General features: G+C 39.7%; 1 protein-coding gene across 4 annotated transcripts in view; it reads right to left on the reverse strand.

Moving 5' to 3' along the window:
- Window positions 1-15,463, reverse strand: part of TMEM245 (transmembrane protein 245) — a 97,601-nt gene that overhangs the window by 19,699 nt on the left and 62,439 nt on the right. For 3 of the 4 annotated variants that reach the window (XM_024753659.1, XM_024753660.1, XM_024753658.1), the window contains exons 11-13: window positions 13,621-13,752; window positions 9,563-9,685; window positions 9,289-9,434 (exon numbers count right to left, since the gene is read on the reverse strand). In XM_024753659.1, coding sequence (XP_024609427.1) covers window positions 9,289-9,434; window positions 9,563-9,685; window positions 13,621-13,752 — 401 coding nt within the window. The remainder of the gene's footprint in view (window positions 1-9,288; window positions 9,435-9,562; window positions 9,686-13,620; window positions 13,753-15,463) is intronic. The other variant, XM_024753661.1, reaches the window with a different exon arrangement.

The following is a 15,463-nucleotide window of genomic DNA, read 5'->3' on the forward strand; positions in this document are numbered from 1 at the left end:
GACCAAAGAGATAATGAAATCATTTCTCTAGTAGAAAGAAAATCACTAGAGTACACTATTCCCAGAGAGCAAGGGAGAAGGAAGCTTTTGAGAATGAGGGAATAATAATATCAAATATCATGGAAAGATTAATGAGAACAAAGTCTAAGAAAAATAGTACAGAATCTGACTAGAATGGGGAAGGGGGGCTGGTGAGAAAAGATATAGATGTGATATTTCGATCAAACTTATGGTGTTTTAAAATTTTTAAGCCAAAAATAAGTTGACATCAAAGTGCAATGGAAATGTAAGGCCAGACACTATCACACTCCTAGAGGAAAACATAGGCAGAACGCTCTATGACATAAATCACAGCAAGATCCTTTTTGACCCACCTCCTAGAGAAATGGAAATAAAAACAAAAATAAACAAATGGGACCTAATGAAACTTAAAAGCTTTTGCACAGCAAAGGAAACCATAAACAAGACCAAAAGACAACCCTCAGAATGCGAGAAAATATTTGCAAATGAAGCAACTGACAAAGGATTAACCTCCAAAATTTACAAGCAGCTCATGCAGCTCAATAACAAAAAAACAAACAACCCAATCCAAAAATGGGCAGAAGACCTTAATAGACATTTCTCCAAAGAAGACATACAGATTGCCAACAAACACATGAAAGAATGCTCAACATCATTAATCATTAGAGAAATGCAAAACAAAATTACAATGAGATATCATCTCACACCGGTCAGAATGACCATCATCAAAAAATCTAGAAACAATAAATGCTGGAGAGGGTGTGGAGAAAAGGGAACACTCTTGCACTGTTGGTGGGAATGTAAATTGATACAGCCACTATGGAGAACAGTATGGAGGTTCCTTAAAAAACTACAAATAGATCTACCATACGACCCAGCAATACCACTACTGGGCATATATCCTGAGAAAACCATAATTCAAAAAGAGTCATGTACCAAAATGTTCATTGCAGCTCTATTTACAATAGCCAGGACATGGAAGCAACCTAAGTGTCCATCAACAGATGAATGGATAAAGACGTGGCACATATATACAATGGAATATTACTCAGCCATAAAAAGAAACGAAATTGAGTTACTTGTAGTGAGGTGGATAGACCTAGACTCTGTCATACAGAGTGAAGTAAGTCAGAAAGAGAAAGACAAATACCATATGCTAATACATATATATGGAATCTAAGGGGAAAAAAATGTCTTGAAGAACCTAGGGTTAAGATGGGAATAAAGACACAGACCTACTAGAGCATGGACTTGAGGATATGGGGAGGGGGAAGGGTAAGCTGTGACAAAGTGAGAGAGTGGCATGGACATATATACACTACCAAACGTAAAATAGATAGCTAGTGGGAAGCAGCCGCATAGCACAGGGAGATCAGCTCGGTGGTTTGTGACCACCTAGAGGGGTGGGATAGGGAGGGTGGGAGGGAGGGAGACGCCAAGAGGGAAGAGATATGGGAACATATGTATATGTATAACTGATTCACTGTTATAAAGCAGAAACTAACACACCATTGTAAAGCAATTATACTCCAATAAAGATGTGGAAAAAAAAGTAAAATATTTATCATAAACCTTGGACATAGTAAGAATTCAATAAATCTTAACTGATTCTAAAAAAAAAAAAAAAGTGCAATGGAATACCACAACGGAATCACCCCTCTAGGCGGCAAGTAAGCAAAGCTCAATCCAAAAAGGACCACTCGTAGGAAAACAGTCTGCTTCTAGCTCTGGGAATATTGACTGTTGGTAATATTCTCACTAAGGCAACTTTTAAGTAATTTTGTAGACCCTAAATGCACTATCCATTGTTCGCAGTTACTAAACATTTTCATGTATCCCAATGAGGGAAGTAAAGACAATATATTTCCCCTACCTTATGATCTGGCACACAGTTTTTTAGAAAGCAGAGAAAAATCTTCTAATAATTTACTAAGAGAATTTTTTAACTCCTTCAAATCCCTAGCCATTTTTTCTCCTCTCTTTCTTCTACATAAGTTGTATTGAACTACAATTTACCAACAATAAAACTCAGCAACTTTAAGCATATGATTCCGTGGATTTTGACAAATGTATACAGTTGCATAACTGCCACCAGAATCAAAATATAGAACGTTAGCATCATTCCCAAAAAGTTTCCTCGTGCCATGTTATAGTGAATCCCTCCCTGAGCCCTGGTCTCTGACAGCCACTAGATATGCTTTGTCACTACAGTTTTGCCTTTTCTAGAATTTTGTACTAACAGAATCATACATTACGTACCTTTTGAAAAACAATGTGGTAAAATATACATAACATGAAACTTACTATTTAACCGTTTTTAAGTGTACAGTTCAGTAGTGTCAAGTACATTCCCACTGTCATTACACAGCTTTTGGTGTTTGGTTTCTTTAACCTAGTACAATGCTTTTGAGGTTCATCCACACAGTAGTTTGTTCCTTTTAAATTGCTGAGTAGTATTCCATTATCTGGATATACCACAATTTGTTTATCCATTCACCAGGTGATGGGCATTTGGGCTATTTCCAGTTTGGGGCTATTGTGAATAATGCTGCTATGAACATTTAAGCACAAGTTTTGGTCATATGCTTTCACTGCTTTTCAGTAAATGCCTTAGAGTGAAGATGCTGGGTAATATGGTATCTGTTTAACATTTTAAAGAAACGTTAGCAACTGTTTTTCTCTCTCCATTCAGAGAAAACCTATAGTCTATGGACACCCAGCCAGAAGTTACTGCCTGCTACATCACACCATATCTCCTCAAGGTGTAAGGCAGAAAGAACAATTCAGCTCATGAAAAGCTAAATGACAACACATCTGGAGTCCCCAGTAACTGACCTGACACACACTTGGTGCTCAATGACAGTGGCTATTATTGGAGCTACTGTGATCAGGTATCAAGTTCACCAGTCTCATATGTATGTAGCATACAGTCTTTCTCCACTATCCACCTCAATCATTTTTTTAAAATATTTATTTAGTTAATTTATTTATTTGGCTGTGTTGGGTCTTAGTTGTGGAACACGGGGTCTTGGCTGAGGCATGCGGGATCTTTCGTTGTGGTGCACGGGCATCTCTCTAGTTGTGGTGTGTGGGATTTTCTCTCTCTAGTTGTGGCACACGGGCTCTAGGGCATGTGAGCTCTGTAGCTTGTGGCACGCAGGCTCTCTCGTTGAGGCGTGTGAGGTCACTAGTTGTGGCGCACGAGCTTAGCTGCCCCGCAGCATGTGGGATCTTAGTTCCCTGACCAGGGATTGAACCCAAGTTCCCTGCACTGGAAGGCGGATTCTTTACCACTGGACTACCAGGGAAGTCCCAATCTTTTCTTCTGAGTGGAAGAATATCTGCATGTGCTCCACCTTCTAAGACACCTCTTTTCAGTGACTCTTTAAAGACTGACAGTTGTTCTTTAACTACATCTCCAGGCTTTCCCAGCACTCAGCAGTTGGAGAGAATCAAATTCAGAAGACTCAGGAGGCTCTTTTCCTCCCCTCTTTCGGTAGCTCAGTTAATCTGGCTCAGCAGGCCTGATTTAGCTCAATGGATGAGACTGACAGCAACCCCTGAGCTGGAGGCTCCCCCTTTCTAACAAGGCCACATCCTCACTCAGAGACCTTCCACTGTCAGACAGTCCTATAGATGTTCCCCTGCCCCGTGCCATATGGAGACTGTTACAAGGCAGGGGTCCCCTCTACTGGAAGGCAGGCCATAGCGCATCCCATCCAGTTAGGCCTCATCTAAGCATACCTCTCTGTGAATAAAAGTTCCAAGTTGATACACAATCAGCTTTTTGTCTAAGTGTAATTATACTTGTATAATTATGACACATAAAGGTTTGTGTGTCCCTGCCTCGTTTACACAACTACATATCTAACTCCTCTGTACCAGAGACCTAAATTGACTTCAAACGATTGGTTAGAATTTTAATTCTTAACCAGCGCTCTGTGTTTATCCTTTATAAACTCTGAGATGAAACTGTTGTTTTCACAAATTTTTTACTTCTGCTCTCAGCCCCCTCTCATTTCTGACCGAAAGAGTATTTGTGTTACTTTTCCAAACTGAGTGAGAGAGAACTAGCCAGCCAACTCAGGATTTCATCAGATGACTTGCTTTTAATGGAGTGAGACTTGAAGCAAGGACATGGGTGGGGAGAATGAAAAACCATAGTCAAGAAGCTCTGTGCCCTCAGGGTACACAGGGCCCTAGACCACAAACAAGTAGGAAGCACAGTCTAAGGGAAAAGAAAGAAAAGGAGAGTAAAGAGTCCACAATCAAATTCTGCCTACTCCTGACATTTCCTTACACTGGTTCTGCCCTCTTTTCTTTCTAAAGGTCAGACAGGAAGACTATTAGACTATCATTCCCCCGGGAACAACAGTAGTCTACCCTCACTGCCACACAGTGCACCTCAAGTAGAAGGTGAGCTAGTGGAGAGGGCAGGCATGCTCAGAGACCCCACGTATAAAATGACCAATCAGGGATCCCTTCATTACAACCCCCTCCCTTTCCTGATTCACTAGCCACCCCAGAGACCCAGCTCCACAGTAAAAGGTACAGAAACTTGGTTGACACTGGATTTCCATTCTAGAGGGGAATGGTCACGCTGTGCACGCAGACCTAGCGTGCTGGTGAGGGGCTCAGGGAGAGCTGCTCCCATAGACGCCTTCTATCCCCACTGGAAATAACTGTGAATCACACACACAAGCGTACGACCGTGGCATCACATTAAATCGTGTGGAGTCCTTGGCAGCAGTAAATACTAATTCAATATTTTTATTCAATTAACACATTGTTTTGTGTCTTTGACAGTGCCTACCGATCATGGATACTTACTCTAGTGCTAATTAAAAAAATCAACAAGAGGTTGTTTCAATTACATACGCAAATAGCAAACATTTGTATCTCAACACTAGTTCTATTATGAGCCTTATTAAAATGAACTTGGCAATTTTTAAAGCACCACAAAGAGAAACTAAATACAAGACAAAGTTTTTAAAAGTCATTTCCCTTGGAAACTTGAAGCAAAGGTTTAAGCTTATTAAGCTGATCTTTAATCAAGTAGGTTAAAAAGACATTATATTTACTGACTTGGTTATTATTTAAGAACTCTACCAATTTTACTTTTCCCAAACATGCATAAGAGATTCTGCCTCTCTATTTCAGCGTTAGGAGATCTCTTCAAATAAATGAAAACAGATTTTCTTACAGCTTTAAACTCTTCCTTATACATTTTAATTTGAACAAATAATGTTTATAACCTTAAATCCACAAGAATTTCTTTCTAATGAATATTTAATGTTTCCAGTAAAATCTGGAAATACTGATTTACTAAATGATCGACGCTGATTTTTTTTTTTTTAACCCAAATACTTTTAATTCTGCAAAACTGGAGGGTAGAGGTGGGAAGCACGTTCACCGAAAATCTCACAGTACATACATTCTCCCATCAAATTCATCACTAGGACTCCCACCCACCGGCCCTGAAAAGCTGTAATCCGACAAGCAAGAGCCCTACCCGTGTGCATGCACTCATGTGAAAATATCACACACACTAAATTGCACTGAGGCCGTGACAACATGCAACTTAGTGATGTGCAATATCTCCACCAGAGCAAGCAGAATGCAGCATCGGGGAAGACGGGGGTGATGCAAACATTCAGGACACAGCATGCTCTAAGGGGAGGAAGATGGTTTAGGGGTAACGGATGCATGCCACTAACTCAAAAATTCGTGAAATGGAAACCCAATCACAAATGTATTCGGTTCAGAAGAATACTCATTCAGCATGGAGAAAAATAACTAAGGTTCAGAAATTCAATGAGACAGTGATTATCTAGTAGCCACATATTTCAGAAGGCAAAGCTTGAAGAACAAAGACACTTTCACTGTCTGGACATGCAGTTAACTCCCAATTTCAATTCCACTTTTAACTTATTAATGGATCATATAAAATGAGTTTAATAATTCACTTAACTGCAACATTGATGACAACTAATGACTGATGCTTATAAAACCTGACATCACTGATAATTTACACACTGAACTTCAGTCTCAGGGCATTATGATAATATTTTCATGATCATTTGTATAATATTTTCCCTCTTAAAATCTTTCTCCATGAAGAAACGTATTCCATCTTGAACATAATCCTTAAGAATGAAAAAACTGACAGGAGCTTGTAGAACTAGAACTCATTGTTATCTTACATATATGAGAAAGTTCTTCAGAGGTATCTATGTATGACTGTATATTTTAAGCCTTGAATTTGACCCAGTAAAGAAATAAAAAGCACTCAGGCTGCTAAAAATCAACCTGAATTACAATCTATAATTTATATAACTTGATATAGCTGTGGTTAGAAGAATGGCCCAGCCTATATCTCGTCTGTACCATATTTTTCAGACTCACAGAAATCTATCAATTTTGAGAACAATTAGGATTGTAGTGTTGGTTGTTAATTTTTTTTCTGTATTAAAAATAAATCCTCTATGTGACTTTTACCACAATAAAAAAACATTAACCTTTGCTCTGCACCTGAAACTATCACAGCATTGTTAATCGGCTATACTCCAATACAAAATAAAAAGTTAAAAACAAATTTAAAAAAAATAAGATAAAATGAATGGTTTTTGTACGAGTATACGTTAGAACCAAGACATGGGCTATTCTTATAGTACATAATTAGTGTGTACAATCCCAAGAAGATAAAGCAAATCTAACCTGTGAAAAGACACATATTTCCTCATATCTATGTAGATGACTGTATACTCTCTAACCTCCAATTCCTTCCTGAACCAAAGACCTAATTTTTAAAATTTTTATTGAAATATAGTTGACTTACAATGTTCTGTTAGTTTCAGGTGTAAAGTGTACAGTTATACATATATAACAATGTTATACAAAGATTCAGTTATACATATATATGAATATATATATTCTTTTTTACATTCTTTTCCATTATAGGTTATTACAAGATATTGAGTATAGTTCCCTGTGCTATACAGTAGGTCCTTGTTATCTATTTTACATACAGTAGTGTGTGTATTTTATTAACCCCAAGCTCCTAATTTAACCCTCCCTCCAGCCTTGGTAACCATAAATTTGTTTTCTATTTGTTTTGTAAATAAGTTCATTTGTTTCCTTTTTTTAGATTCTACGTATAAGCGATATCATGTGATATTTGTCTTTCTCTGCAAAGAACTAAATTTTTAGCTGCCAGCCTCACGTGTCCATGTGAATAGTCTTAACAGTACCACGAATTTAATTCATCATCTTTTGTTCCAACCATCTCCTGGAAGAAGGCATCATGGTATACCAGAAGAATGTGTGATCTCAATCAGCTGGACTTAGGTACAAATCACAGCTCTGCTTACCAGTTCCAAGGAACCATGATATTAAAGAATAATCTTTAAAACAAAGGAGGTGGCATATTTGGTATAAAAAAAAAAATGACTCAATGACAGACATTTAGAGGATGGCCAGCTGTGCTAGTAAAGGTTACTTCAGGAAAAAGAAGTATCTTTCTTGAAGTTCTTTATGGACAAGCTAGATACTTTTCTGTAAGACTTGGCTTAAGTCACACTGACTAGAGGATTATGGCAGCCTTTGATATGGCTGATTCCATAGCTTTATCCTATTGGGAAGATAGAAAGTTATTTTTCCTTTTTGGTAAAGTATTTGCATAAACTTTTTTGAGACAGATGTCACTTAGATACATTAAAGTTAATCTATTGATAGATTAATAAAGATGAAAACCAATGGTCAAATAGGCTTAGAAGGGATGCTAAAGCCAGCAAGTATCTTTCCTGAAGACAACTTTACCCTGAAAGCTGTTGCAGTAGACAGTATACTCCCAAACTCAGAATATTTACATGGATGGCTCCATGTGGATACCTGGGAGCACCAAAGGGGATAAGAGCTTTTTTGGTTTTAATCCCACCTACTGTCCAATAAAGTAGGAGGAAAAAACAGAAAACCTAGCAAAGTTTCCAGAGAAAATATATTTTAGGTGCATGCATGCTATCTGAATGTAACCAAGGGTTTTCCAAAGATCAAAGTGGTATCCTCACCAGCTGTTACATGAACACAGTGAAAAAATAAGCCAAAATCAGTCAGACAGAATTATCAGGTCAAATCAACATTTCTGTGGCAGACTAGTTTCAAGAAATTACCATTTTCTTAAAAGTATGTGGAAACAGAAATGCCAGCCAAAGAGTCACTATTCAAGAGAGGCTTTAGACCGCTAACAGCTTATTAGAAAAAGGAGCTCTAATGGATAGCATGAGGATTTCATTTGAATAGCTATTCATAAGAAGTCAAAATGAAGGAGAGTCTTATTAATGAGTTAGAGCAATGAGGGACAAAGTTTTGGGAAGGAGCTGAGACAAGGCTGCAAAAGGCCTGTCCCTACCTGACATGATGAAGAGGAAAAAGAAAAAGGCATCAGTGACTTGGAAAGAGGATATGAAGAATAAAAGCTGAAGAATCATCTCATTCAGAAATCAAGCCTGCAATACATAGACCCCAGAAGACATGATGGAAATTTCTGGCTGGAAACTGCGATACACACAGAGCGCGTGACTTGGAAATAACCCCAAATTTTGCATTTCCGGTATCCAAACTACCCTCTGCAGAGGACACAGCCTGGCTGCAGAGCGACAGAGGAAGAAACAGGAAGGCCACCTACTCTCCTCCCCAAGCAAAGCTAGAATTCCCGAGAATACAAGGAGGGTTCTGAGAGAAGCTGAAGTGTATGTGTGGTGCAGGGTGCAGGAGGGGCTTCTCCCGAGCAAATTATGTGACGATTAGAAGCTGCAGCAAGGGCCTGGGGACAGGCCATTAGACCTTTGTACATCACAGGCTTGAGAGTAAGATATTAAAACTGTTTTACATTATCCTCTCAAAGGAGATGTTAAAAATCTGAAAATACCAGGGGCTTCCCTGGTGGCGCAGTGGTTGAGAGTCCGCCTGCCGATGCAGGGGACACAGGTTCGTGCCCCGGTCCAGGAAGATCCCACATGCTGTGGAGCGGCTGGGCCCGTGAACCATGGCTGCTGAGCCTGAGTGTCCGGAGCCTATGCTCCGCAATGGGAGAGGCCACAACAGTGAGAGGCCCGCGTACCGCAAAAAAAAAAAAAAAAATTTGAAAATACCAGCGTCCCCCAATAGCTTAGCACTGAATGTTACCACGAAGGCTCAAGACAGAAAAATGGGCCTCTCATGGAGAGCAGTTTCTGAAGGAAGTAAGAACAGCATAAATCTTTTCCCTACCTGATAGCTTCTTCCACAGACTGGCCAATAATATTAGAAGAAGGACCTGGCTGAGATAGTGGTGTCAGGCTTATCACCCACTTCACTGGCTTGTAGTACTCATCACTGGAACTTAACAGATAAAATAGTGTGGTCAGGAAAATTATCTGCAAAACAAAGGACAGTACCTCCTAAAATATCACATTTGGAAACTACAGGAAGGAAACATAAATGGAACCAAGAATATGCTTTACTGCAGAAGGAGTGTGACACGTACTCATCTGTGTGTACATACCAGAGACAGAACAAAGTTGAGGAGGGCAGTCCCGCTGTAGAAGAGGATGGCCAGGAGCGTGGTGACAGTGGTGAAGAGCAGGCTCACATTCCGGCTCATAACGATCCACAGGGACTCTAAGATCTGGCGAGGAGGGAAGGCTAAATATTAGGACTCATCCTCAGGAAAGAAGTTTCTACAGCTATCTAGTGTGCTCTTCATGGAGTGTTTTACTACCATAAACTGAAACAACAAGAACTGAGTATTATTTTATCTGAAAACATTTGAATGTTGATTAGTAAGGAAAATGGTTAAGTAAATTATGGTGAATATACTACAAATAATAACAGGCAGCCATTAAAACATCGCTATTATAACACAGAAAAATACTTTATGATACAATGCTAAGTTTAAAGAACAGGACAGGGCTTCCCTGGTGGCGCAGTGGTTGAGAGTCCGCCTGCCGATGCAGGGGACACGGGTTCATGCCCCGGTCCGGGAAGATCCCACATGCCACGGAGCAGCTGGGCCCGTAAGCCATGGCCGCTGAGCCTGCACATCCGGAGCCTGTGCTCCGCAACGGGAGAGGCCGCAACAGTGAGAGGCCCGAGTATCGCAAAAAAAAAAATAAAGAACAGGACAAAAAAGCTTATTTATAGCATGATTATAACTATGAAATGGCACGCATAGAAAAAATACCTACAGAAGAATATGCCAGAATGCAACCTGTAGTTGTATGTAGCTTGTAGGACCACAAGCACAGGCCAAGAAATTTTAACATTAGTCTGATTAGCTATACCTCCCCCATGGACTTGCCATCTTCAACTTAGAACCAACAACAAACACAAAAGCGTCACTTCAATGACTTCACTGAAGTCACAATAAAAGAAATAAACAGATGGGGTCAGAGCTCTGCAGCTAAAAACCTTTCCTCAGATAGATAATGACCCTATATGAAGCTGAGTTCATCTGATCCATCACCTGCAAATTCACTAGAACCAGATGTTAATACATGTTAAATATTACTGAAAGAAGATGTATAATATCTATAACACACCTACGTATTTTCACGTAGGTGTGTTATAGATATTTCCTATCTCTTCATGAACTTAAAGTCCCATATGATAATGTCTGTTCTATTATTCTCCCCAAGAGGACTATCCTTCCTCTTAATGAAAAACAAGGAAGCAAGATGATCAGAAAAACACCTTCCATTATAGTTTTCAAAATGCTCGCATAAACCTCACAGCAATGCAGCGCGGGAAGCAATGTAGATGATATCATCTTTATTTTACAGATATACAAACCGAAGCTCAGAGATTTTTAAAAACTTGCCCAAGGGCATGAAGCTAATAAGCAGAACTAGAGCTAGGACCAGAACTCCTAATGGCTGGTTTTATTTTGCTGCCCTTTCCAAAAGAGAAGTTCTGTTTTTTGTCATATGCTCAAGTTATACCATCTCTTCCATGAAAGGCCTATCCATTCCTTTCCTACCTCAAATGTACCATTTATAAAGGCATATTTTGTTGTCCTCAGCATTTCTTGCAAACCTCAGCTCAGCCTTCATAAGAGGACTTTGGCAGGCTAGTTTCATTTACAATAGCTCCTTACATAAAATCTTGAAAATGCTTCATGATGCCTACAAAAATATGCATGATTGACTGTTTGACCTTACGGGATAAAGAATGAATGAATACTGCCACTGATTCTAAGAAACAAACCAACAATGCCCTTACTTGTGATTTTTACAAACATTCTTTTGGGGAATTCAGTCACTTTGGAATTTTTATCAAAAAATTTTTTTAAATAGTTTCTGGGTCATACTGATAGGAAATACTCTGTGGTAATTCTTAAGAAATTAACTGAATACATTAACTATAGACTGGTAGTCACTAACAATCCAGTAACTTTTCTATGTACTCAAAGGGATTAGGAAGAAAGGTTCAGAAAAGAAGAAAGAGATGCTGGGTATTATAAAACCAAAAAGTTCAATCAAGGGCTGACCTTGACAGTTTCTTAAAATTTGTTCTGATGAGATAGGTGGTGATATTAAAGAATGTAACTTTTTTTAATACTGTATAACAAAACGTGTCAATATTTAGAATTAGATATTAGTGAACCAATATTCCAAATGACCAGTGCACATTACAAAATCATGTAAGGGTAGAAGATCCATTCCCAGCCAAGATAGATCAAGGGACCTTAATATAGGAGAGAAGAAAAAGTTCACTGATACGGTTTCAAATTCTACACTGCAACTAACCTTTAAGAAATACCATTTGTTGAGTTTTGGTGTAGTATCAAAGAATAGTCACGATGATCTGAAAAGGTTATTAAAAGACTACCCTCTTTTCCAGCTACATATCTGTGTGAGGCTAGATTTCTTCATATACTTCAACCAAAACAACATATTCCAACAGACTGAATGCAGAAACAAACATGAGGTTTGCAAAATTAAACAGGTTTGCAAAAATGTAAAGAAAGCCACTCTTCACACTAAATCATTTTCTTTGTTTTGGAAAATGGTTATTTTTCAGACATAACAAGCATGCCCTTCATGTCAACAAGTAACGTTATTTTTTAGTGAATTGATAAATGTTTTTAAAGTTCTCAGTTTTTTTTGTTGTTGTTGTTGTTTTTTTGCGGTATGCGGACCTCTCACTGTTGTGGCCTCTCCCATTGCAGAGCACAGGCTCCGGATGCGCAGGCTCCGGACGCGCAGGCTCAGCGGCCATGACTCACAGGCCCAGCTGCTCCGCGGCATGTGGGATCTTCCCGGACCGGGGCACGAACCCGTGTCCCCTGCGTCGGCAGGCGGACTCTCAACCACTGCGCCACCAGGGAAGCCCTAAAGTTCGCAGTTTTAACTGCTAATACAATAAGTATCAATAGAACCTACATCAGCAAAAGCTCTTTGGAGTCCTCACACCAAAATCTGAGAGCCACTGGACTACAGAAAACAGAGGGAAGGGATTATCAAAAACAACATTCTTAGAATTGAAGGACATGAATTTCTAGATGTAATTTCAAACTGTTGTAGCTACATTAGGCGATTGGGAGAAAGGGAAAATGTGAGTGCAGGGATGGGTGAAGGGACTGGGTGAAGGGACCAAAGGAGTTGTAAGAAAACCCCAAGGGAGCTGTAAGGAAGCACTGAGGGACTTGTATCTTCATCTTCCATGTTAGGAAGCCAAAAGATAATATTGTAAAACCAAGAAAGAGCAGCATAAACATTATTTAAGAAATTTAGAGGTAAATACACAGAGAAAGCTAAAAGAATTGAGAGCTCATTTTGGACAATGAGACTGAAGTGGGGAAGCACAGAGCAGGGGCACTGCTATTGTTTATTAAAAACCTTAAAACATTGTTGACCTTTAAGCTATGGTCATCTATTGTTTTGATAAAAATTAAATTTTAAAAATATCTAGCACAGCAAGCCTCCACTTTTATTAACACGATGAGAATTACAAGTTTATTCACAAGAGAAGTCTTCTCATCTCTGTGGAAAGCCACAGACCAAGATACCTCACAAAGTAGGCTATGGAATGAAGAATAGTCGCTGAAACTTGGCAACACAGCAAGCTGTTCCTTGCTGCCTTTGATCCTTTGGTAAACAAGGCAGAGGTGGGTGGTGCATGAGGGAAGGACAGGTGGGATGATAATAAGCGAAGCCTTTAAACATCCAGTCTCTCTAATGTGACTGGAACCATATTTCCATCTGCCAAAGGGCTTCACCCACCAAAGGTGGCTCCCTCTCTATAGTGGTCCAACTGGGGACATTCTGGTCAGCCTAGGGGACAAGGATACCATCTCAGAATCTGAGAGCCACAGCATTATGTGTGCTACCTGAGTCAGCATCTCTTGGTTACTCTTCAACCACAGAGGAGGCATCAGGGAGTTACACCAGAGGCCTAAGGCTTTTGGACATCTTTCTAGTGCATTTCGAACTCTCCAAACTGTAAATGTCATGGCATTAAAAACAGGGTACCGAAAGGTATTTCAGTGTGTGAAGAAAACTGGGAATTAGAGTCTCTGTTTTTGTACCTAAGTCCAGTTTAACTATAAATACTATTTCTTACCGAAAGAAATGTCTCAATGTTCTCATGGACAAAGGAAGCGATATCCTGCCAGTCCAGAATGTCTCCCAGCCAGCTATTCTGACGACTTATGTGCATCTTGTGTCCTTTGAGCCTTCCAGAGTGAGTTACATTCTATGGAATAGAACAGTTCAGACATGAAATCTCCATCTTAACCTAAAGAATAGGAGGTATAAATAGCCGATCTTGTTTTAGGTCCACTTGAGCAATTTAGTAAGTGCACAAAGGTGAAAAACTTTTTATTATTTAAGAAATCAACAAAGAACTCCACCGAAAGACCTGAAATATATTTTTCTGTTTATATTCTAGTTACTGTGTCTCAGCCTAGCTTAAAAGCTTCCCTTCTAAGTATGTTCAACTGAACAGGAACGCAGCATATACTTTCATCTTATCTTTCCCTTTTAGCCCCTCTAACCTTCCTCTTGGTCTCCCAGTTTTGCTTTTTTCCTCCTTTGCTCATCTCTCTTATTACTCCTCCATACACGCTAAAGGAAGCAGAGGGGAAATATGAAAAAGTACAGCTAAAACCAATACAATGTTATATGTCAATCATATCTCAATAAAACAGGGGAAAACAAGGGTCAGGGGGGAATCTAACTTGTCTATCTGGAAGAGAATTACACTGGCAGAAATGCAGGAATAACAGATTTGAAAGAGTGATGTGATGTATAAACAAAGTGACTGGTAAGGTTAAAATTTAGAAATAGAAGTAGATTCTTAACATTCTTGTGTTTCCATTCTGGCACTTTTTTCAAACAGCACTGTGATGCCTGCCTTCATTATGCAATGAAGACATTAGATCCTAGTAAAACAGGTAAAGAAAATAATGCACTTACCCACTTACAAATCTATGCTTTTAAAACACTGACCACCCTGGACCATAAGTGAAGCTCAAAGCGGGTGAGGAACAGTAAAAGCTGTTTGTCTGTAAGCAGAAGCCCCAGAGTCAGCAGAAGAAGTGGATACAACTTTCCAATAGTCTGGCTCTTCAGCAGATATCTACCCAGAGATCCCCCAGTTAGTTTTTTTTTTTTTTGCGGTACGCGGGCCTCTCACTGTTGTGGCCTCTCCCGTTGCGGGGCACAGGCTCCGGACGCGCAGGCTCAGCGGCCATGGCTCACGGGCCCAGCTGCTCCGCGGCATGTGGGATCTTCCCGGACCGGGACACGAACCCGTGTCCCCTGCATCGGCAGGCGGACTCTCAACCACTGTGCCACCAGGGAAGCCCGCCCAGTTAGTTTTAACTCCCAGTTTTGGAAAGCCACAAAAACCATCACTGTTCCTTCGACTCCTCCTGGGGCAGGAGTACACAATGCCAAACAGGTCACTGAGCAACAAATTCAAATTTAAATCAAGCCCTCCTACCCCCAAACCCCAAGTTAAGAGATTTATTTATGTTTCTCTTCTGTTTAGATCAACCCAGGGAAAAACTAACCACGAACTCTGCCCCACTCTATCTCCTTCCCCTGGATGGACATCTTCCACAGCACAGCTCCTAATGGCCCACAGGCCTTGCCAACGCAGTGTATAGAACAGCCTGGCACAACTAGCTGCTTTCAAACCATCATTTTTATATTTAATGAAAAATGATACTATTTTTCGTCATAAAATCTGAAATTGGAGTACATCAGCACAAGTAGCATTAAAGGTTTATTTAAAATAAAATAAAACTCTCTAAACTTTTGGATCTATTTTCACTTCCTCAAAGAGAAAAGTTCTTAGTCTGAAGCTGTATTGTCCCAAATAGTAGCCACTACCCACATATGGCTACTGAGTACCTAAAATGTGGCTAATCCAAAAATGGAAAAAATTATATATATATATA

The sequence above is a fragment of the Neophocaena asiaeorientalis genome, unplaced genomic scaffold (genome assembly GCF_003031525.2).
Source record: "Neophocaena asiaeorientalis asiaeorientalis breed wild unplaced genomic scaffold, Neophocaena_asiaeorientalis_V1.1 scaffold342, whole genome shotgun sequence".
Classification (NCBI taxonomy): Eukaryota; Metazoa; Chordata; class Mammalia; order Artiodactyla; family Phocoenidae; genus Neophocaena; species Neophocaena asiaeorientalis.